At 52.7% G+C, this 23797-nt stretch overlaps 2 protein-coding genes across 2 annotated transcripts in view; one reads left to right on the top strand and one right to left on the bottom strand.

Moving 5' to 3' along the window:
- LOC144494090 (interleukin-20 receptor subunit alpha-like) overlaps positions 1–16119 on the top strand; it is a 55894-nt gene extending 39775 nt beyond the window's left edge. Inside the window, exons 3-7 of the mRNA XM_078213669.1 lie at positions 4866–5044; positions 8312–8478; positions 9548–9692; positions 10993–11132; positions 14345–16119. Of these exons, the coding sequence (XP_078069795.1) occupies positions 4866–5044; positions 8312–8478; positions 9548–9692; positions 10993–11132; positions 14345–15475 (1762 nt within the window). The 3' untranslated portion in view covers positions 15476–16119. The remainder of the gene's footprint in view (positions 1–4865; positions 5045–8311; positions 8479–9547; positions 9693–10992; positions 11133–14344) is intronic.
- The window catches only part of slc35d3 (solute carrier family 35 member D3), a 10028-nt gene continuing 2130 nt past the window's right edge, over positions 15900–23797 (bottom strand). The window contains exon 3 of the mRNA XM_078213542.1: positions 15900–15982. Within this exon, the coding sequence (XP_078069668.1) occupies positions 15900–15982 (83 nt within the window). The remainder of the gene's footprint in view (positions 15983–23797) is intronic.

The raw sequence follows: 23797 nt of genomic DNA, 5'->3' as shown, positions 1-23797 counted from the left end.
GCAACCATTCACTTATAACATCTTCCCACACTGTCCTCATGTCTCTGATCAACTGTTCCTGGTTTTTGCTCTTTAATCTTTTAAGTCTCCTATATATCTCTCAGAGACATCATAATGAATGTGTGAAGTTGTTCTTCTTAGTTCTTCACTCTGATACTGAGTATCAAGTTCATTAACCACCTCTGGACTGCCTCTGAGGCTTGGATGACTCCCATTTTTTTTATTCATTCGTGGGGCATGGGCGTCGCTGGCTAGCCAGTATTTATTGCCAATCCCTAGTTGCCCTTGGAGGACAATTGAGAGTCAACCACATTGCTGTGGCACTGGTGTCACATGTAGGCCAGACCAGGATAGCAGATTTCCTTCCCTAAAGGACATTAGTGAAGCAGATGGGTTTTTCCAACAATCGACAATGGTTTCATAGTCATCAGTAGATTCCTAATTCCAGATTTTTTTTACTGAATTCAAATTCCACCATCTGCTGTGATGGAATTCAAACCCAGGTCCCCAGAACATTAGCTGAGTTTCTGGATTAATAGCCTAACGATAATACCACTAGACCATCGCGTCCCCACTATATAACTGAGATCAACTGTAATTGAGCTCCAGGTGCAGCTGAGCAGGACAGCACTCTACAACCTCTACACGGTCTCTGGAAATTTGGACGGAACTGAATTTTCCACTAATTAGGAATGTTACTTGTATTGATTATTACTGCTCACACTAGTTTGGGCTGATAAGTGGTAACTGGCATTCATGCCACACAAATGTCAGGCAATGACCATCTCCAACAAGAGAAAATCTAAACATCGGTGAGATGGGTGAGATCCTTAATGAATATTTCTCATCAGTATTTACTGTTGAGGAAAGCATGGATGTTATGGAACTTGGGGAAATAAATAGCGATGTCTTGAGGAGTGTACATATTACAGAGAAGGAGGTGCTGGAAGTCTTAAAGCGCATCAAGGTAGATAAATCCACGGGACCTGATGAAGTGTAGCCCAGGACATTGTGGGAAGCTAGGGAGGAAATTGCAGGTCCCCCAGCAGAGGTATTTGAATCATCGATAGTCACAGGTGAGGTGCCTGAAGATTGGAGGGTGGCAAATGTTGTGCCTTTGTTTAAAAAGGGCTGCAGGGAAAAGCCTGGGAACTATAGGCCAGTGAGCCTCACATCAGTAGTGGATAAGTTGTTGGAAGATATTTTGAGAGACAGGATCTACAGGCATTTAGAGACGAAAGGACTGATTAGGGACAGTCAGCATGGCATTGTGAGTGGAAAATCATGTCTCACAAATTTGATTGATTTTTTTGAAGGGGTAACCAAGAAGGTAGATGAGGGCAATGCAGTTGATGTTGTCTACATGGACTTTAGCAAGGCCTTTGACAAGGTACCACATAGTAGGCTGTTGCAAAAGGTTAAATCTCACGGGATCCAGGGTGAGATAGCTAAATGGATACAAAATTGGCTTGATGACAGAAGCTAAGTGGTTGTAGAGGGTTGTTTTTCAAACTAGAGGCCTGTGACCAGCGGTGTGCCACAGGGATCAGTGCTGGGTCCACTGTTATTTGTCTTTTATATTAATGATTTGGATGAGAATATAGGAGGCATGGTTAGCAAGTTTGCAGATGACACCAAGATTGGTGGCATAGTGGACAGTGAAGAAGGTTATCTCGGATTGCAACAGGACCTTGATCAATTGGGCCAGTGGGCTGACGAATGGCAGATGGAGTTTAATTTATATAAATGGGAGGTGATGCATTTTGGTAGATTGAACCAGGGCAGGACTTACTCAGTTAATGGTAAGGCATTGGGGAGAGTTGCAGAGCATAAAAGTTTTAGGGGTACAGGTTCATAACTTCTTGAAAGTGGAGTCACAGGTAGACAGAGTGGTGAAGAAGGCATTCAGCATGCTTGGTTTCACTGGTCAGAACATTGAATACAGGAATTGGGACATCTTGTTGAAGTTGCACAAGACATTGGTAAGGCCACACTTGGAATACTGTGTACAGTTCTGGTCACCCTATTATAGAAAGGATATTATTAAACTAGAAAGAGTGCAAAAAAGATTTACTAGGATGCTACCGGGACTTGATGGTTTGAGTTATAAGGAGAGGCTGGATAGACTGGGACTTTTTTCTTTGGAGCGTAGAAGGCTGAGGGGTGATCTTATAGAGGTCTATAAAATAATGAGAGGCATAGATCAGCTAGATAGTCAATATCTTTTCCCAAAGGTAGGGGAGTCTAAAACTAGAGAGCATAGGTTTAAGATGAGACAGGAGAGATACAGAAGTGTCCAGAGGGGCATTTCTTTCACACAGAGGGTGGTGAGTATCTGGAACAAGCTGCCAGAGGTAGTAGTAGAGGCGGGTACAATTTTGTCTTTTAAAAAGCATTTAGACAGTTACATGGGTAAGATGGATATAGAGGGATATGGGCCAAATGCAGGCAATTGGTACTAGCTTAGGGGTTTAAAAAAAAGGCGGCATGGACAAGTTGGGTCAAAGGGCCTGTTTCCATGCTGTAAACCTCTATGAGTCTATCTCCTCTTGCCATTCAAAGGCATTACGATCACTAAATCCCCCACAATCAAAATCCTGGGGGTTACCATTGACCAGAAACTGAAATGGATCAGCCAAATAAATACTACGACTACAAGAGCAGGTAGGAGGCAGGGAATTTTGAAGTGAGTAACTCACCTCCTGACTCTCCGAAGTCTGTCCACCATTTACCTGGCACAAGTCAGAAATGTAATGAAATACACTCCACATGCCTGGGGAGTACATGTCCAACAACACTCGAGGAGCTCAACAGCACCTAGGGAAAGCTCAATCAGCACCTGATCATCCTCCTAAACGTTCATTCTCTCCACAACTGAAGTACACTGGCCTCTGTAGGAACCATATACAAGTTGCATTGCAACAACTCACCAAGCCTCCTTGAACAGCACCTTTCAAACCCACAATCCAACCGAGAGGACAAGGGCAGCAGATGCTTGGGAACACCACTAACTGGAAGGTCCCCTCCATACTATACACCATCCTGACTGGGAACTTTATCGCTGTTCCTTCACCATCATTGGGTCCAAATCCTGGAACTTCCTTCCTAACAGCGCTGTGGGTGTACTGACACCGCATGGATTGCAGCAATTCAAAAAGGCAGCTCACCACCGTAAGTTATGGATGGGCAACAAACACTGGCTTTGCTGACAATACTCACATTCCATGAAAGAATTTAAAAAAAATCTCTTTGAACAAAGTAAACAAGAAGTCAAATAATATCCCCAAGGTATCATCAATCTTGCCAAGTATATGTTACATCTTATCAAGAGATCGTTCTTTTAAAATTAAATTTCAATTCAACTTTGGAATTGAAGTATTGAAAGTTTTAAGGATTGTAGCTAGTGGTCCACAGTGCATTTGATTATTATAATTATCACTATTGTTTATAGCCTTGGATTAGTTACGATGTTAAGTTCATGTAATTAGCGCAATTTCCTCTTTTGTTGCTGAAGTATCCAACCTGCTTCCTAAACCATTTCATGATTTTTATTTCATGATTATAGTGTAAACCACTTAATGGAAAGACCCACATGGTGACAATTGTTCCTTTTATCCAAGTGTCTTATGAAGCAAACATTGTAGAATATATGTCGAATGAATAAATATTCTTCTCGAATGAACCTAGTCTGAAGTGTGCTAGTAGCCAGTTTGAACCAGTATATTAATTTTGTAACTATTTTCAGCAACTTGCCTACTTCCGCAATTGAATTTGCCAGCTGGCATGATTTGTTTTTAAGATAGTTCTACTTTTTTTGCCCCGTGACCTCAGTCACAAATTAATCATTGTATCTGAAGCCTTTTTTTAGGAATGTGAAAAACAGGTTCTCATGCAGGATTTTAATAACTCTGACTCTCTTCTTGTGATCCTCATTCTCCTCTCTTACCATTTCCCTTCCTCCCCACCCCACACAGACAATGATTGGAACTCTGTCCTGTCTTCATTCACCCCTGCTCCATCCAAATTTTAGAAAATTATGGCCGGAATGTTATTGCCTTTCACATCGGCAGGACTTTCCTATCCCGCTGCAGTGAACGGAGATTTGGCTGGCTGCCAAATTCTCCGACCTCACTGCCGGGGGAATGTGGCGTGAATGGCCAGTAAGATCACGCCCTATATATCAGCAAATATGTGTCAGGGAATCACAGACAAAGGGCGGGATTTTCTGGCTGCTCTCTCTCCAAAGCCGGAAAATCCTACCTGAGGTCAACAGACCTTTGCATGGTCTGGGTCCCGCCCGCTATGATTCCCGTGGCAGGCTGGACAGAACAATTCCACCCAAAGTGTTAAGCCATGATATGTGCTCAGTAGCTGCTGAATGAAAAGTGTCACTGCATTCTCATTTTTTCTGACAATGCAGAGTTTAAGTTAATTCACTCATACATATAATTTAATAATAAAAGCGCTTGGGCTAAGGATGGATCAGCTGTGCTGTGTTGTTGCTGCTAATTGTGGTTTAGGTTTGTCTGTACCACTCATAGCCAACTTTGGTTAGGTATTCCTAGATTGATGCAACATGTAATGAATAGGAAGCAGAGCATCTCTTTCACTAATGCTCTATTGTGCTAATCACACAATAAGGTTAATGGTGGCATAATCAACAAGCAAAATTAGAATAAGAATTGATTTGCATGGCCTAGTTGTTCTAAAGTCACAAATAATTGGGATTAAATGGATAATTTCACTTTGAGTAGTGTGTGTGTGGGGGGTGGGGGAATGTGTGCATATACCTATATATATTGTGTGGCACATTAGAAAATGAGTATTTGTCATAAGAATTAATGGATTTTTTGTTTTTAATTTAGGTATGGAGAAAAAGATTGGAAGAACAAAAAAGAATGCCAGAACATTACCAGAACATGCTGCGACCTTTCAAATGAAACGGCTGATTATGAAGAACATTACTATGCCAGAGTAAGGGCTGTTTCAGGAGCAGGCTCCTCAGATTGGAATAGAAGTGGAAGATTCAATCCTAAAGTGGAAAGTAAGTGAAGCATTAAATCTTGCTGTGGGTGATTACAAATCAAGGAATATTGATCCAAATTTCACATGAACAATGTCAGGAAAACAATGACAGTTTTAGGGGATTTACATTTGTATTGGTAAAATATTAGAAATAAGGTATGGCTTTAAGTGGGATTAATTTAATATTTATGTGTAAGGAAGAGTAACCCTATGGTTAGGTTCATGCTGGACAAAGGCTTTTGTATGTGTGGTGGTTGGTTCAGTTCCAAATGTACTTCAACTGTACTTAGAGATAGTTACGGCATAAAATAATAAATAAAAAAGCTAGGAGAAGTGTGTGGTTATTGCTTAGCAACTGGGGCCCTTTTAAGGTAGAAAGATTTTTTGAATTTAGTTTTAGCTGAATTTGTTTGTGGTTGGAGATAGGACACTGAGGACTGAACTCAACTCTGCCAGAAAAAGGCAAACTGGACAGGACAAGGGAGCTGCAAAGAGACAGCATTCCCAAAGAACCAGATACAGTCCAGATAACAAGGGAATTGGGACAGAAAAAATATCTTAAGAAGCCTGAGGTTAACAGTACTACAATCGAGAACTGTTCAGTAAAGACATGTAGAGTTGAGAAGAAAAGTTGAGTTAAAGAGACAGCTGCAGTAACCAGATTTAAAGTGGGAAAGTAGACTTCAGAGGTAAATCAAACTTTTGATGCCACTTTAATATAGTCTGCGTATTGATAGTTAAAGCAACTGTGAAGACCAAGAATTTCTGAAGGGGAAAGGTGCAAAGCCTGTAAGCAAATCCTTGATGGACAAACAACTGAGAAAAAGCACTAAGTTTTGAAAGTGTATTTTTGAAAGTTGAATTTGAAACTTACTCATGTGGAAGCCTGAGTTCAGTGAGACAAGGTAGCTCACAGTACAAGAATCATCTGGGGAGATTCTGAAGCGAAATCCAAAGACTCTTGCTTGGGTTCAAAATGGAATGAAGTGTGTTTGAAGGGATGTTGTGTTACTGAGACCATTGTACCTTAAGATCCTGTCCAGTTATAATCTTCAACTGGGATCTTAACATAAGTTCTAAATTTTATATAATCTTCTCCAGTTATAATTTTAATCTTCCCATCCAGTTACAACACCAACTGGGACCTTATCAAATGTTCTAAATTTTGTTAGGATCCACAGAGAAACTAATAATTTTAACAATAAATCAAACTTCCATTGAACAGGATGAAAATCTAGGGTGCCGGAAATGGAGAAGGAAGTCCTGGAATTGGGTCCCACCTGCTATTGTTAAATGACAGGATCAGGATGTTGAATTTGATGATCAGCCATGATCATACTGAATGGTGGAGCAAGCTCAAAGGGCTGAATGGCCTACTCCTCCGTCTATTTTCTATGTTTCTATGACTCCATAGTCCTTCCAATTCCACGTAAATCCAGCCCTAACTATCTATTGACTGTCAATACAAGTACTTTTGTAATTGACTACAAGTATGACTACCTTGCACCTTCTTCCCGGGAGGCAACCCAGGCCCCTTTTACTCTTTAACAACCCAAGCCATCCAGCTCTACTGTCAATAGAATCCAGAAATTATCATATGACCCCTTCCCCCATCTTCATTCCTCTACCGCACAGTGGTTAGCTCTGCTGCTCCACAGCTCCAGGGACCTGGGTTCGATTCCCGGTTTGGGTCACTGTCTGTGTGGAGTTTGCACATTCTCCTCGTGTCTGCGTGGGTTTCCTCCAGGTGCTCCAGTTTCCTCCCACAGTCCAAAGATGTGCGGGTTAGGTTGATTGGCCAAGCTAAATTCCCCCTTAGTGTCCTGAGATGCGTAGGTTAGAGGGATTAGTGGGTAAATATGTAGGGATATGGGGGAAGGGCCTGGGTGGGATTGTGGTCGGTGCAGACTCGATGGGCCAAATGGCCTCTTTCTGCACTGTAGGGTTTCTATGATTCTACTCTAAATCAAAGATGATCCCAAAATGAACAATCTTATAAAACATTGCTTTCATAAAAAAATTATATTAGAAAAGTACTTGCATGAATTTTAATATTGTATTGCTCCCTGACACAGTCAGTATCAGATCTCAGGGTCACTTTAAGCATCCAAGGTAGTCATTCCAACATCATTATCAATATCAATTTAAGGGTTGTTTCCAATCCACATGTTTACTCTCCCAGTTTAGTATAAATATAGTACTTCACCCATGAAGTTGTGACGCAAATTTTGGTCCTTCCCACCAAACATTCGGTAACCTAGGAACATATGACTAATATCAATGATTTATGTCACAATTGATTAATGTAACCAACCACAGAAATAGCAGGCATGCCTAATATATGACTCCCTTAATTTTCAATGGTAGTTACATTTGCCTCCTGAAGAAACATATTCTGTAATCTGTTTCTTAAATCAGATACTGCTACCAAACAAACGTGCTTCTGATAAAGTTCAGTCTAAATTTTAATGAATCTACCAGAGTCAATACTATAAGTATTCATGATTTGAAACACTATGTAATGCATGCTTCAATTGCCCTAACTCTATACTCAATAAACCAGCATTAATGCTTGTGGTGGGGCAAGTTTTATCCTGGTATCAAGTCATAAAAGTCAGAAATCGTTGGTTGTTTTCCCTCAGCCGCCACCATTGAAACAAATTAATTCCATATGCATGTTGGTGAGCCTAAATACGACAGGGGTATGATGTCCTGGAGATCAATGTAATTTCGTGGCAATCAAACATGTGCCTTAAGGATTAAGAAATGGTCACCGCATATGCCTACAAGTGGTTGTGCTTCAAAGTAATTTATTAGGTTCATAAAAGTTTTAGATATCATGAGTACATTATGAAGCTTTATGTAAATTCAGTTTCTTTCTCCTAATTAAAATTTTTTTTTCCAGCTGCAATTCTTCTGCGAGTGGATCGACTTTCACAGTCAGAGAGAGAGTTTTAGAAGTTGATTTTATTCACTCCATCCTCCAGTTGCCTAAGCCCTAAGCTCAGGAATTGCATTTCCACTTCTCTACCTCATTTTCCTCCTTTGAGACGCTGCTTAAAACCCATGTCTTTGACCAAATATTTGGTCACCTGACCCAAGATCTCCATATGTGGCTCAGAGCCAGATTTGGCTGTATGATATTGCTGTGAAGCACTCTGGGACATTTCATTGCATTAAAGGCACTGCATAAATCCAAGTTGTTTTGGGTGTCAAAATACATTCTAGCAGAAATGGTCATTGTTGTGCATCTTCTTTTAATATCTGCATCTTGGTTATCTTTCAGCAAACATCAGTTCTCCAAAAGTAACAGTAGAAACTGGGGTTGGCTCCATCTCCATTACTTTGACCGCTCCCAAAAAATGGAAGAACAATGACGCAATTTCACTGGCAAAAGTTTTCCAGGAATTAAAATACAACTTGTCTATCATTAATAGCAAGACAAACAAGGCGGTAAGAGAAACTTATACCTTTGAAAACAAGTCAGTTATTCGCACGAGTGAATAATTCTTAAGGCACATGTTTGATTGCCACAAAATTACATTGATCTCCAGGACATCATACCCTGGTCATACGCCAAGATATGCTGCAAGTCCCCTTTGGAAGTCCCCACATTGCTAAATATTCACCCAAGAAAATGTAGAAGAATTAAAACTACTAGCTCCTGGGTAACTATAGTATTGACTCCTCCCTTGGGTTGGAGGCGGGGGGGGGGGGGGGGGGGGGAAGTTGGGATCCCCCAACTACCCACCCCCCACCAACATCCTCATGACTGCCTGATTATCTACCCCCACTGCCCAACTAAACCCCCACCTCAACAATGCCGCCACCCCAATGGCCTTCCTGAGAATCCCCGCCACTCTCCCAACTGCCCTCCTGACTACCATTCCAGTTACTCCCCCAACTGCCCTCCTGACAATCCCCGTCCCCTTCCCAACCGCCCTCTTGACTATCCCTGCCACTCCCCCCAAGTTGCCCTCTGACTACCTCCTCCCCCCCCCACGTCCGACTGTCCTCCCTACCTCCTGACCACCCCATCCCATGAATACCTTCACCAACCACAACACACTGACCACCTTAACTGCACCCCCCCCCTTGACCACCTGACGCCCCCATTGACCACCCTACCTCACCCCAATAACCACCTAAACTCCTCTCCCCTACCCCAACCCTTACCTCTCCCCCACCCCAACAATTACCTTCTCCCTGGCTTCTCAAAGTGGCTGGGGCTTTTAAACTAGTGCTGTAAAAGTGGGGGCATGGCTTCCTTTCCCTCAGCTCTCCTGCACTCGACTGGAAGGATTCCTGAACATCTGCACTGCGCGTTTCTCACACGGCTCGAGTGGGAAAGTCGGGTGAGAAACGTGCATTTCAGTGCAAGTAGTGGGCTGGCAAATCCGACTGTGACAGCCAGTCCACAGCCATTATGGGCCAATGTTACATAAACTACTCTGAGCAATCAAATCTGCATGACAAAGAACAGTTCTTTATAATTATTACGCAATTGGTTCTTCTCTTTTAGCTTGTTTTCCTAGAAGATGTTGAATTTAAAAAAGTGGACGCCCTGGATCACGATACCACTTATTGTGTGACTGCCCAATCCGTGGAGTATTCCTTTTACAGAATAAGTCAACCATCTGAAATTGTTTGTGTGACAACACCAAAAGGTGAGAGTTTCATTCTAAATGTGAAATTACATAAATCAACCAGCGTGAGATTATGTCACCTTCCCATGAGTGATTATAAAACTATATTGTAGAAAGAGACAATTCAGACCACTGTGCCTGTGCTAGCATTCTTAACTCGAACCCATCTCATTTAATTTCTACCCTTTCACAATATCCTTTCATATTCTTTTTAAAATCCATATCCAGTGTATATTTAGTGCTGAGATATGCCAAGACTTTCCGGCCTTGCTACACTGGTTTTCTGCGTGACTGATTCGGCGAGCCGGTCAAATCCCATTTGACCAGTGGCACCTGATGACCCCGTTGGTGTGGAGGGCTAGAAAATCGCACCCATCGCCTCTGCCTCAAAAGGCATTGATGATAAATTGTTCTATGAAAATGGGCTAAAGGAAAGGCCTGTGATAGGATGGATGGCAGGAGAGTTTGGATGGCAGGAGAGTTTGAATGACAGAAGCTTTAGTCTTGCAGGGCTAAAGAAAATGGAGATGGGGCAAGTAAAGAACCAAAGAAACAAAAGCTGTGCCTTGAGGCGGCACAGTGGTTAGCAGTGCTGCCTCACAGCGCCAAGGACCCGGGTTCGATTCCGGCCTAGGGTCACTGTCTGTGTGGAGTTTGCACGTTCTCCCCATGTCTGTGTGGGTTTCCTTCGGGTGCTCCGGTTTCCTCCCACACTCCAAAGATGTGCAGGTCAGGTGGATTGGCCATGGTAAATTGCCCCTTAGTGTCAGGAGGATTAGCAGGGTAATAACATGGGGGGGAGATAGGCCTGGGTGTGATGGTTGTTGGTGCAGGCTCGATGGGCCAAATGGCCTCTTTCTGCACTGTAGGGATTCTATGATTCTAGAGACGGTGTGTCTGCAAACTTCCCTTTGTCCTTTTTCCCAACAACCACTTGATTAAAAAATATCATATTTCTAACTTTCCCCAGTTCCAATTGGAAGGTCATCGACCTGAAATGTTAACTTGGTTTCTGTTACCACAGATACAAATTGAGTCTGTGTCTTTATATGCTCTGTTTGTGAACAGAATTCCCACTCACCTGAAGAAGGGGCTTGCAGCTCCGAAAGCTTGTGTGGCTTTTGCTACCAAATAAACCTGTTGGACTTTAACCTGGTGTTGTTAAACTTCTTACTGTGTTTACCACAGATACTGTCAGGCCTGCTGAGTATTCCCAGTATTTTCTGTCTTTAGTGCGGCCCTGTTTAGTCAGACTTCTGTCGACCAGGTAATTTATTTACCCATCATTCATAATGTTTTTCTTTAATTTCTATTTTGACAGATCCTGCAAAACAAATGGTCAAAATTATCCTGCTTGGATGTGTTCTGCCTGTCTTTGTTTTCATTTTTTTGTTCATTTTGGTGGGATGTTGCACATACAAATATGTGTGTATCAGTGAGCAGAAGCAACCTCTAAATCTGGTAAGCAGCTTCTACCAACTTGTTACAATGAACTCTGATCACTCTGTTGTTATTCCAAGGCAAACAAGGAACCTATTGTGTGGAAAGGATGTATTAGAGGAACCATAGAATCCCTACAGTGCAGAAGGAGGCTATTCGGCCCATCGAATCTGCGTCAACCACACAATCCCACCCAGGCCCTCTTCCCGCAACCCCGCACATCCACCCCACCAATCCCCCTAACACTAGGGACAATTTAGCATGCTAATCAACCTAACCCACATATATTTGGACTGTGGGAAGAAATCAGAGCACCCGGAGAAACCCACACAGACACGGGGAAAACGTGCAAACTCCACACAGACAGTAACCCAAGCCGGGAATCGTACACGGGTCCCTGGCGCAATGAGGCAGTAGTGCTAACCATTGTGCCACCATGCTGCCCAGGAAACATTTCCTACAATCTCTGTTAAGGATTTCCCCTATTTTAGAGAGCTTGACAGTGAATTAATAAGTAAATGAGTCAAACCTAGTGGTTTTAACAGCACTAGAATATGTTTGGCACAACTTGTGGGGCCGAAGGGCCTGTTTTGTGCTGTAGTTTTTCTATGTTTCTATGTTTCTAGAAAAGTGTGGGCACTTGTGCAAGTACTTGCAGTGTCTTTAATTATTCTCACTTAGTGCAGATAATGTATATCAGTGATTATATTTAAGAGTAATGTTCATGCTTGTGGGCATGCACAGCTATTGTACCAACTCTAAGGCATGTTGATTAGGATTGCATTGGGAAATTGGACTAAAATTAGTGGAATAAATTGATTTAAACTTAGCTTTGTTAAAAGGACCTTCATCATTGCAAGTTAAAGTGCTAGGTTATGGATATAAATCGCAGCACAAAGAAGTGCAGCATTACAGCAGATGCTCCTTCTCCAAGTAGAAGGGTTCGAGTTTGAGTTTTGTCTGAACTCAAATCCATAGGCAGATTTCTTTTACCAGCAGAGTTCTGATCATGGGCAATGAGAGAGAGGCACTCTCAAGTCAACTTCCTTATGGTTTAATCAGCTTGCAACATGGGGAACTTTTGTGTTGCCTCTAAGCTTGATCATCCTCTCTTCCAACCCCAAAGAAGATTACAGAGATGAGAGTTGTAAATAAAGGGTGGGTATATCAGGACAATTTTTAAAATGCTGACATGATGGGGCGCGATCTCGCCAGCTTATCCCATCAGTCGATTGGTGAAGTGAGCCAGTAAGATGGAGTGAGAGGGAAGAAGGAAGATTGCACCCAATTTGTTTGTCCCTCGCGATCTTACCGGCACTGAGTTGCCAGCAAAAGGGCGTGAAGCCAATTTCAATATTCATGACATTATTTAAATGTCGTTAATGAGTCCCGGACCGTATTGTCTGGGCTCACTTGTAATTAACCCCTCACCGATCGAGGTCCTTCCCAGCGAGGATCATGTATGGTCCCCATCAACACGGGCCAGACGTGATGGCCTCGCTACTGGGACTGGAGGCCATTGAAGCCCTCCAGCTGGTCGGGGGGGATAAGGGACTTACATGGATTGGAGAAACTGGGGTCGTTCTCCTTAGGGAAGAGAAAATTGCGAGGAGAGTTGATCGAAGTGTGGATAACCTGGACAATGTAGATATAGAGAAACTGTTCCCATTGGTGTAAGGGAGAGAAGCAGAGGACACACACTGAAGGTAAATGGCAGTAGAATCAAGTGACATGTGGAAAAATGTCTATATAACAAGTGGTTGGGATCTGGACAGCACTGTTCCCGCTTTAGTTGTGTTGGCAGCACAGACTAACATTCATGCTCCACCAACAATGTGGTGAATAATTGATAATAATCAGCCACACTGTTTTTTATAGTATTGATTGAGGGACATATTCTAGCCAGGGCATTGGGGAGATTTCCCCTCGCCTTCTTGGGAATAATGTCATGGGATCTTTCACATCCACTTCAACAGGCACATGGGACCTCAGTTTAATGTCTCATCCAAAAGACAGCACCTCCAACAATGCAGTACTCCTCCAGCACTGCGCTGGTGTGTCAACCTTGACTTTCATGCACTTACGTCCTCGAGTGTGACAGGACCCCAGAATCTTGAGGTTCAGAGACAAGAGTGTTACTAACTCAACCACAGGTGACCTGGGACTGCCCTGAGTGTGTGGAAAACAGATTCAATCGTAGCGTTCAATACAGAACTGCATAAACACCTGAAAGGAAGAAGAATGACAGGGTCAGGATGAAAGAGCCTAGCTGATTTGCTCTTGCAGAGAGTCATCGCAGATAGGACAGGCTGAATGGCCTCTTTCAGTGCTGTTACTATTCTATGAACCTATTCTATATTGTCCGGACTATCCTTGCTGAAGTATGTGAATTGTGTTTTATCTTTCTTTACTTTCATTCTATTGTCCTGTGTGATATCCTGAAATCTCCACTTAAGTTAAGGTTGAGTCCATAATTGCCTCAAATAAATGTATCCTTCCCTCTCCTACATTATGACAGGTATTATCTATCACTTTGCAAGTAAATTAAAAGAATATTTCAGCTTTAGAGCTGGTATCTGAGTTAGTATATTTTCATGATATCCCTGGGCAGAGTTTTACAATTCCTGCTAGCGGGTTTGCAGGGAAAGGGCTGGGGCCTTGCCCCGGATGAAACATCCCACTGGCCTCCCACCCATCCTGACCTCTTTACCATTTTACAGTGGGACAGGCGAGGCCTAGGCCAGCCCAGCCATCCTTGCCCCAGTTGAGAACCTCAAGTTGCAAACTATTGTTCAAATGCAAACTACCCAAATTGTCAGTCCTATATCTTAACATGCAGAAAACAGTGGGCAGCAGGTGCCCTGAGGGAGTTTCTGATCTGAGTTCCCGGTAAGCGAAACTTGTACTCACAGGTAAAGAAGGCAAAAATGTGCGCTATGATTTTTGAAGTGAAGGTAATATTTTTTTGTGTATGTTTGAGTGTTATTTATAAATATTTGAATCTGAACTTTACTTCCATTGAAGACTTTGAGAGAATTTTCCAATAGGTATTCTAAATGCCACAGAGTTGATAACAGAGTTCAGAGGGGAAGGTCCTTCATGCAAAAAGTGCAAGATGTTTTCATGAAGAATGTGCCTCTTTAACACTGGTTCACTAATCTTAATGCCAATGTAATCAGGATAGAATGCTGCTTGCTTGAAACTATTTCAATCTCCAACTTTATCTCTTTCAGCTGCTACAGTATCGCTCATCAAAGAAGACATTCATCTTCATTCCACCTGAACCTTTGAAGATTAATATTATGGTGTTTGAAAATGGGGGTAATAAAGTGTTGTCACATGGCTGTGTGGATCCTGAGGATTGTGAAACCCCTCTAAACTCTCAGCTTCTCAGCAAATCTGCCAATAAATGGAGTGTCACACCTTTGTCAAAAGACAGCAGCAAAACTGGGTATAAGTCTCAGACGGTGGAAAATCCAACTGCCAAGTGTGCAATTAGCAGACAGAATGTCGTCCAGGCTGCCGACTGGCTCCAGCAAGCTGATCACACACCTCCATCCCATCCCGCAAGTGGAAAAGAGACGCAGAATGGCATTCAGTATGAAATGCTTGTATTGGAGAACATCAGTCAGCCTCAGCGGCAGCTGAACCTTCAGCCACCAAGTGAAGATTGTACGGAGCCGCAACAAGCTGGCTACAGATCACAACTGCCCAGACGGCCTCTGATCAGAGGCGCCACACAGCCCAGTGTTGAATATAGTTTCATTGGGACAGCAGCAACTCATATTCCACAAAATGAAGAAGTACTCCACACGCTGAGTGGGGAGGCTGACAAGCCACTGCAGACCAGTTACATCCCACGTCCAGTCACAAGTGGCACAAACACACAAGCTGCAGGGAGTAATGCTGATTGTGCTGGAATTGGATCATATAGAGCTGTTGATCCAGGACATGAAATCCTTTACCTGCCAAAAGTGCCCCAGAAACTAGAAGAGAATAATTATAAGTCACAATTTCAACCACCACCACTGACTGGAATGGCTCCACTGGCCAGTGTTGACCACTGTCCTGTTGTAATGGTTGATCATTTATATTTACTGAATGAAAACCACCATGATGAGGTCAAGGAGCCAGATACGACAATATTAGATTGGGACATCAATACTGGCAAGCTGACCATACCTGCGGTCAGTATCAAAGCCGATTCCGAAAACAGTGATTCTCTGATACAAACTGTTGACTCAGGGATTGGTCTCCTCTCCTCATTGTATACAAAGGACCTTCCTGAGGAAGCAGTGGTGACTGAAGAAGATACTTACATATCACAGTTTCAACGACACTGGAGGTTGCATGTACAAACCTAGCACGCAGTAATCAAGCATCTCTGGAAGCATGTGACACATGTACGTTCTTTCAGTGGAACTACCCCACCCCCTGCTTTTCCTGTTGCTTTTCCCTCCCTGCTGCTCTCATGTAGCTGAGAAATTAGCCAGGCAGCCTGGTCCTTGGCCTCTGGGAGTACAGTTTGCATGGGAACACCTCTGTGAGCTGTTACAGGCGTTATAGAGTCATAGAGGTTACAGATGGAAACAGGCCCTTCGGCCCAAGTTCGGCACCAATCCTTGGTAATTTGAACATTTCCTAGGATGTGGAATGGTAGATGGAGTGGGTTCAAGGTGTGAACTGAATAGCTGGCGGGAATACTTACCCTTCTGGCAGAATCAACTCCCTAGAAATATTTCCTTACTGCTTGTAAATAAGGAAAATGCATTTTCTGTTTTCCACACTTTATGATGCACTGACATTTTGTATTGAAATATTTGTTAAGTTTGGGACATCTGGTTGCAGCAAAGTGATGCACAACTGGTCCCCTGCCGACAACAAAAGCAATAACTTGGAACTGTTAAGAAAATGCTTAATGGAGTTTTTATATTTGATAATTCAGATTTTTAAACTCAATTGTGTTGTGTTTCAATGTGTTCTCACATAAAAAAATACAAGCAAGTCGCACGTAGTTTTATTGTTTCATTTTAAGACACTTGGGACTTTGTTCAGTGAATCAATATAAGTAACAGCAATCAATGTACAGATCAAATTCCAATCTCCTGATACTCCTCACATACAGAAACAAATTTTACTAAAGAAGTGGAAGACAGAGAGGTTGAAACAAGAAATATCGTAACTGACAAATTCTTGTTGGCAATGTTAGATAATGTATACTTAACGCTTCACTGCACCATTTTAGCAAACAGCGCATATAGTTCCTGTTTTTCCAGTAATGTTGGCTTTTCATTGGCAATAGTGTATTTATTAGTAGCTGAAAAAATAGTTGTTCTTTTCCTCCCTTTTCCAAGAAAAATGTGACTTGTTGCCTTTCAAACAAAATCTCCAGGAGGGAACTTGAAACCATGACTCAAGAAAGCAAGTGAAATTTGAGTTGAGCCTGTTGTTTTAACATTTGACAGCACATTTCCTGCTTATTTTCATGCATTCAAACGCACGAACAAGGAGCAGGTGTAGGCCATTCAGGTCCTCAAGCCTGTTCCATCATTTAATAATATCATGGCTGATCTGATAGTAACCTCAAATCTGCATCCTGCCTACCCCCAATAATCTACCAGCCCCTTGCTTACCAAGAATCTATCCACTTCTGTCTTAAAAATATTCAAAGACTCTGCTTCCATGGCCCTTTCAGGAAAAGAGTTCCAAAGACTCATATTCCTCTGAGAAAAAAATTCACCTCAACTCCATTTAAAATGGACAACCCCTTATTTTTAAACATTGGCAGCTGGTTCTACATTCTCCCACAAGAGGAAAAGTCCTCACCACATCCACGCTATCAAGGCCCCTCAGGATCTTATACGTTTCAATCAAGTTACCACTTATGCTGCTAAACTCCAATGGATACAAGTCGAACCTGTCCAACCTTTCCTCATAAGACAATCCTCCCATTCCAGGCATTGATCGGGTAAACCTTTTCTGAACTACTTTTAACACCTTTACATCCTTTCTTTCAATGTTGACCTGCATCTGACACAAGATCATTTTTTACCCTACCATGTCTAAATTGAAGCACCATCAAGCCATTTGATAAACAGCTACAATTGAAGTTTAATGGCTAGACTCATTCTCTGCTGGCATTAAACACCATTCTAAGAAGGTCCACCAAATGGCACAGTGCTTTATACTAGTTGGACGTCAAGTATGTGAAGTCACACTTCTGACCCACAGGCACCCTAGGTTTCCAATAAACAATTAATGGGGCAGGACTCTTGGCATTCATTAACCTTACACATCCTTCTAAATGGCTAAAGACTCCAAAACACATCCAGCACCAAAACTCACAAATTTTGGTAAGGTTCTGCCAACTTCTTAAAAGCAGTTTGTTGTTATTTCACAGAAAATGCTGGAAAAGCTCGGCAGGTCTGACAGCAGAGAGAATAGAGCTAACGTTTCGAGTCAGGATGACCCTTCATCAGAGGTCTATTCGTTGGCTCTATTCTCTCTCTACAGATGCTGTCAGACCTGCTGCGTTTTTCCAGCATTTTCTGCTTTTGTTTCAGATTCCAGCAGTATTTTGCCTTTATATTGTTGTTTGTTCAGTTGGCTTTCAAGTATCAATTTTTTTGATGCTGAACATTTTTACACCAAAGGTTTTGAAAAGTATTTTCCACCTGGTATTGCCTTTCCTCACAGTCCCTTATATGTCTGTGCTAGCATTTGTGGTGTGTGCCAAAGCTCTCAGCGTGGCCAGAGTGTTGAAATGGTTGGATGGGACTGTCAGACAATTTGGACAACAGCACAAATTCCTGATTGGATATCACTCACCTGTAAAGATTTGTGTTTACAGGCCAATACATTCTTAATTAGACAGGTCTGCGGAGGTTTGCCTTCATTCCTGGCCGCTGATACAGCTACGTGATCTGTAATCTGAGACTGTTGGTGGTAAGGTCACCATGGTATTAAGCTCTTATGTGACAGAAGTAATTCAATGCCACAGCAGGGGGTATCTACTAGATAAACCAATCTGCTGCCTAACTTGTCTAGCTTCCCCTAAAGTTAATCGACACTATTTGCTTCAACCTCCCTCTGTGGTAGTGAGTTCCACTCTTTTGGGTAGAGAGGTTTGGGCGGCATGGTTAGCACTGGTTCCTGACAGTGCCAGAGACCCGGGTTCAATTCCCGGTTTGGGTCACAGTCTGTACGGAGTCTGCATGTTTTCCCGTGTCTGCGTGGGTTTCCTCCAGGCACTCTGGTTTCCTCCCACAGTCTGAAAGGTGTGCTGGTTAGGTGCATTGGCCATGCTAAATTCTCCCTCAGTGTACCCGAACAGTGGCGGTGTAATAAATCCTCGGAGGCAGAAGTCCCTTCACCAAAATCCCTTTATTTACAAGACTAACAACAGCATACAGAGTGCGTTCAGTTAGCCGTCTAGGAGTCCCAGAGGAACTGACACTCCTGGTTAAATACAAAGCAAGAGGCTCCCTGATTGGCCCATCAATTTGGCTCTTAATCAGAGAGTTCACATTCTAACAGGCCAATCTCAGTTGCCTAATTAAAGTCATTACAGACAGCTAGGGGATTTTCACAGTAACTACATTGCAGTGTTAATGTAAGCCTACTTGTGACACTCATAAATTAACTAAGTTTCACCTATATTGGTGGCTTCACCCCAGTCCAACGCCGGCATCTCCACATCATAGCTTCCAGTTATGCCATTCCCCAGAAGATGAAACATTCTGGGGGCGATTCCCCATCCTGCTGCGCTGCTTTTGTAGTGCAGCGGGCCAGGAGATTCTACATGAGGCCGTTTCGTGGGCTCCCTGCTGGACGCCATATGCTCTGCGAGTCTCCCAGCGGGTATCCACCGCCAATAGCTCTGCACCGGAAATTTACATACTATTTACATCTGATTAGTGGGCCCAGGACTGAAATCTCTGGGTCCGCTAGCTTCCACCATCCCTTCCAATACCCCCCCACCCCCCCCCACCCCCGCCCACCCCACCCCCCCACCCCCCGCCCACCCCACCCCCCCACCCCCCGCCCATCCCACCCCCCCACCCCCCGCCCACCCCGCCCCCCCACCCCCGCCCACCCCGCCCCCCCACCCCCGCCCACCCCACCCGCCCCCCCCACCCCCCGCCCACCCCCCCACCCCCCCGCCCACCCCCGCCCACCCCCCCCACCCCCCGCCCACCCCCCACCCCCCGCCCACCCCCCCACCCCCCCACCCCCCCACCCCCCCCACGCCCCCCGCCCCCCGCCCCCCCGCCCCCACGCCCCCCGCCCACCGCCCCCCGCCCCCACGCCCCCCGCCCCCCGCCCCACGCCCCCCGCCCCCCGCCCCCACGCCCCCCGCCCCCACCCCCCCCGCCCCCACGCCCCCCGCCCCCCGACCCCCGACCCCCGCCGCCCGCCCCCCGCCCCCACGCCCCCCGCCCCCACGCCCCCCGCCCCCCGCCCCCACGCCCCCCGCCCCCCGCCCCCACGCCCCCCGCCCCCACGCCCCCCGCCCCCCGCCCCCACGCCCCCCGCCCCCACGCCCCCCGCCCCCCGCCCCCACGCCCCCCGCCCCCACGCCCCCCGCCCCCCCGCCCCCACGCCCCCCGCCCCCCGCCCCCACGCCCCCCGCCCCCCGCCCCCACGCCCCCCGCCCCCCGCCCCCACGCCCCCCGCCCCCCGCCCCCACGCCCCCCGCCCCCACGCCCCCCGCCCCCACGCCCCCCGCCCCCACGCCCCCCGCCCCCACGCCCCCCGCCCCCCGCCCCCACGCCCCCCGCCCCCACGCCCCCCGCCCCCAGCCCCCACGCCCCCCGCCCCCCGCCCCCACGCCCCCCGCCCCCCGCCCCCCGCCCCCCGCCCCCACGCCCCCCGCCCCCCGCCCCCCGCCCCCACGCCCCCCGCCCCCACGCCCCCCGCCCCCACGCCCCCCGCCCCCACGCCCCCCGCCCCCCCCGCCCCCCGCCCCCCGCCCCCCCCCCGCCCCCCCCCCCGCCCCCCCCCCCCCCCGCCCCCCCCCCCCGCCCCCCCCCCCGCCCCCCCCCCCGCCCCCCCCCCGCCCCCCCCGCCCCCCCGCCCCCCCCGCCCCCCCGCCCCCCCGCCCCCCCGCCCCCCCGCCCCCCCCCCGCCCCCCCCCGCCCCCCCGCCCCCCCGCCCCCCACGCCCCCCGCCCCCCCCCCCCCGCCCCCCCCGCCCCCCCCGCCCCCCCCGCCCCCCCCGCCCCCCACGCCCCCCCGCCCCCCCCGCCCCCACGCCCCCACGCCCCCCGCCCCCCGCCCCCCGCCCCCACGCCCCCACGCCCCCCGCCCCCACGCCCCCACGCCCCCCGCCCCCACGCCCCCACGCCCCCCGCCCCCACGCCCCCCGCCCCCACGCCCCCCGCCCCCACGCCCCCCGCCCCCACGCCCCCCGCCCCCACGCCCCCCGCCCCCACGCCCCCCGCCCCCACGCCCCCCCCGGCCCCCCACGCCCCACGCCCCACGCCCCCACGCCCCCCCGGCCCCCACGCCCCACGCCCCACGCCCCCACGCCCCACGCCCCCACGCCCCACGCCCCCACGCCCCCCGCCCCCACGCCCCCCGCCCCCACGCCCCCCGCCCCCCGCCCCACGCCCCCCGCCCCCACGCCCCCCGCCCCCACGCCCCCCGCCCCCACGCCCCCCGCCCCCACGCCCCCCGCCCCCACGCCCCCCCGGCCCCCCACGCCCCCCACGCCCCCCCGGCCCCCCACGCCCCACGCCCCCCCACGCCCCACGCCCCCACGCCCCACGCCCCCACGCCCCCCGCCCCCACGCCCCCACGCCCCCACGCCCCCACGCCCCCCGCCCCCACGCCCCCACGCCCCCCCGCCCCCACGCCCCCACGCCCCCACGCCCCCCGCCCCCACGCCCCCCGCCCCCAGCCCCCCGCCCCCCCGCCCCCCGCCCCCCGCCCCCACGCCCCCACGCCCCCACGCCCCACGCCCCCACGCCCCCCGCCCCCCGCCCCCCGCCCCCACGCCCCCCGCCCCCACGCCCCCACGCCCCCCGCCCCCACGCCCCCACGCCCCCCGCCCCCACGCCCCCACGCCCCCACGCCCCCACGCCCCCCGCCCCCACGCCCCCACGCCCCCACGCCCCCCGCCCCCACGCCCCCCGCCCCCACGCCCCCCGCCCCCCGCCCCCCGCCCCCCCGCCCCCCGCCCCCCGCCCCCCCGCCCCCCGCCCCCCGCCCCCCGCCCCCCGCCCCCACGCCCCCCGCCCCCCGCCCCCCGCCCCCCGCCCCCACGCCCCCCGCCCCCCGCCCCCACGCCCCCGGCCCCCCGCCCCCCCCCCCCCGCCCCCCCCCCCGCCCCGCCCCCCCCGCCCCCCCCGCCCCCCCCGCCCCCCCGCCCCCCCGCCCCCCCGCCCCCCCGCCCCCCGCCCCCCCCCCCGCCCCCCCCCCGCCCCCCCCGCCCCCCCGCCCCCCGCCCCCCCGCCCCCCCGCCCCCCGCCCCCCCGCCCCCCCCGCCCCCCCCGCCCCCCCGCCCCCCCCGCCCCCCCCCGCCCCCCCCGCCCCCCCCGCCCCCCCGCCCCCACGCCCCCCGCCCCCCGCCCCCCGCCCCCCGCCCCCCGCCCCCACGCCCCCAGCCCCCCGCCCCCACGCCCCCACGCCCCCCGCCCCCACGCCCCCACGCCCCCCGCCCCCACGCCCCCCGCCCCCACGCCCCCCGCCCCCACGCCCCCCGCCCCCACGCCCCCCCGGCCCCCCACGCCCCACGCCCCACGCCCCCACGCCCCCCCGCCCCCCACGCCCCACGCCCCACGCCCCACGCCCCACGCCCCCACGCCCCACGCCCCCACGCCCCCCGCCCCCACGGCCCCCGCCCCCACGCCCCCCGCCCCCACGCCCCCCGCCCCCACGCCCCCCGCCCCCCGCCCCCACGCCCCCCGCCCCCACGCCCCCCGCCCCCACGCCCCCCGCCCCCACGCCCCCCGCCCCCCGCCCCCACGCCCCCCGCCCCCCGCCCCCCACGCCCCCCGCCCCCCGCCCCCACGCCCCCCGCCCCCACGCCCCCCGCCCCCACGCCCCCCGCCCCCACGCCCCCCGCCCCCACGCCCCCCGCCCCCACGCCCCCCCGGCCCCCCACGCCCCCCACGCCCCCCCGGCCCCCCACGCCCCCACGCCCCCCCGGCCCCCCACGCCCCCCACGCCCCCCCGGCCCCCCACGCCCCCACGCCCCCACGCCCCCACGCCCCCACGCCCCACCCACGCCCCCCCGCCCCCCGCCCCCACGCCCCCCGCCCCCACGCCCCCCGCCCCCACGCCCCCCGCCCCCACGCCCCCCGCCCCCACGCCCCCCGCCCCCACGCCCCCCGCCCCCACGCCCCCACGCCCCCCGCCCCCACGCCCCCCGCCCCCACGCCCCCACGCCCCCACGCCCCCACGCCCCCACGCCCCCACGCCCCCACGCCCCCACGCCCCCCGCCCCCACGCCCCCCGCCCCCACGCCCCCCGCCCCCCGCCCCCACGCCCCCCGCCCCCCGCCCCCACGCCCCCACGCCCCCCGCCCCCACGCCCCCCGCCCCCACGCCCCCACGCCCCCCGCCCCCACGCCCCCACGCCCCCACGCCCCCACGCCCCCACGCCCCCCACGCCCCCACGCCCCCCGCCCCCACGCCCCCCGCCCCCACGCCCCCACGCCCCCCGCCCCCACGCCCCCACGCCCCCCCGCCCCCACGCCCCCACGCCCCCACGCCCCCACGCCCCCACGCCCCCACGCCCCCACGCCCCCACGCCCCCACGCCCCCCGCCCCCACGCCCCCACCCGCCCCCACGCCCCCCGCCCCCACGCCCCCCGCCCCCACGCCCCCCGCCCCCCGCCCCCACGCCCCCCCGCCCCCACGCCCCCCGCCCCCCGCCCCCACGCCCCCCGCCCCCCCGCCCCCACGCCCCCCGCCCCCACGCCCCCCGCCCCCACGCCCCCACGCCCCCCGCCCCCACGCCCCCACGCCCCCCGCCCCCCGCCCCCACGCCCCCCCGCCCCCACGCCCCACGCCCCCCCCCCGCCCCCACGCCCCCCGCCCCCCGCCCCCACGCCCCCCGCCCCCACGCCCCCGCCCCCCGCCCCCACGCCCCCCGCCCCCCGCCCCCACGCCCCCCGCCCCCCGCCCCCACGCCCCCGCCCCCCGCCCCCACGCCCCCCGCCCCCACGCCCCCCCGCCCCCCCGCCCCCACGCCCCCACGCCCCCCGCCCCCACGCCCCCCGCCCCCACGCCCCCACGCCCCCACGCCCCCCGCCCCCACGCCCCCACGCCCCCGCCCCCACGCCCCCCACGCCCCCCGCCCCCACGCCCCCACGCCCCCCGCCCCCACGCCCCCACGCCCCCACGCCCCCACGCCCCCACGCCCCCACGCCCCCACGCCCCCCCGCCCCCACGCCCCCACGCCCCCCGCCCCCACGCCCCCACGCCCCCCGCCCCCACGCCCCCACGGCCCTCCACCCCCCGCCCCATCCTCACGCCCCCACGCCCCCCGCCCCCACGCCCCCACGCCCCCCGCCCCCACGCCCCCACGCCCCCCGCCCCCACGCCCCCACGCCCCCCGCCCCCACGCCCCCACGCCCCCCGCCCCCACGCCCCCACGCCCCCACGCCCCCCGCCCCCACGCCCCCCGCCCCCACGCCCCCACGCCCCCCCCCGCCCCACGCCCCCACGCCCCCACGCCCCC

The sequence above is a fragment of the Mustelus asterias genome, chromosome 5 (assembly GCF_964213995.1).
Source record: "Mustelus asterias chromosome 5, sMusAst1.hap1.1, whole genome shotgun sequence".
Classification (NCBI taxonomy): Eukaryota; Metazoa; Chordata; class Chondrichthyes; order Carcharhiniformes; family Triakidae; genus Mustelus; species Mustelus asterias.
Note: the sequence above shows the minus strand (reverse complement) of the source record. Positions and strands in the feature narration are given on the sequence as shown.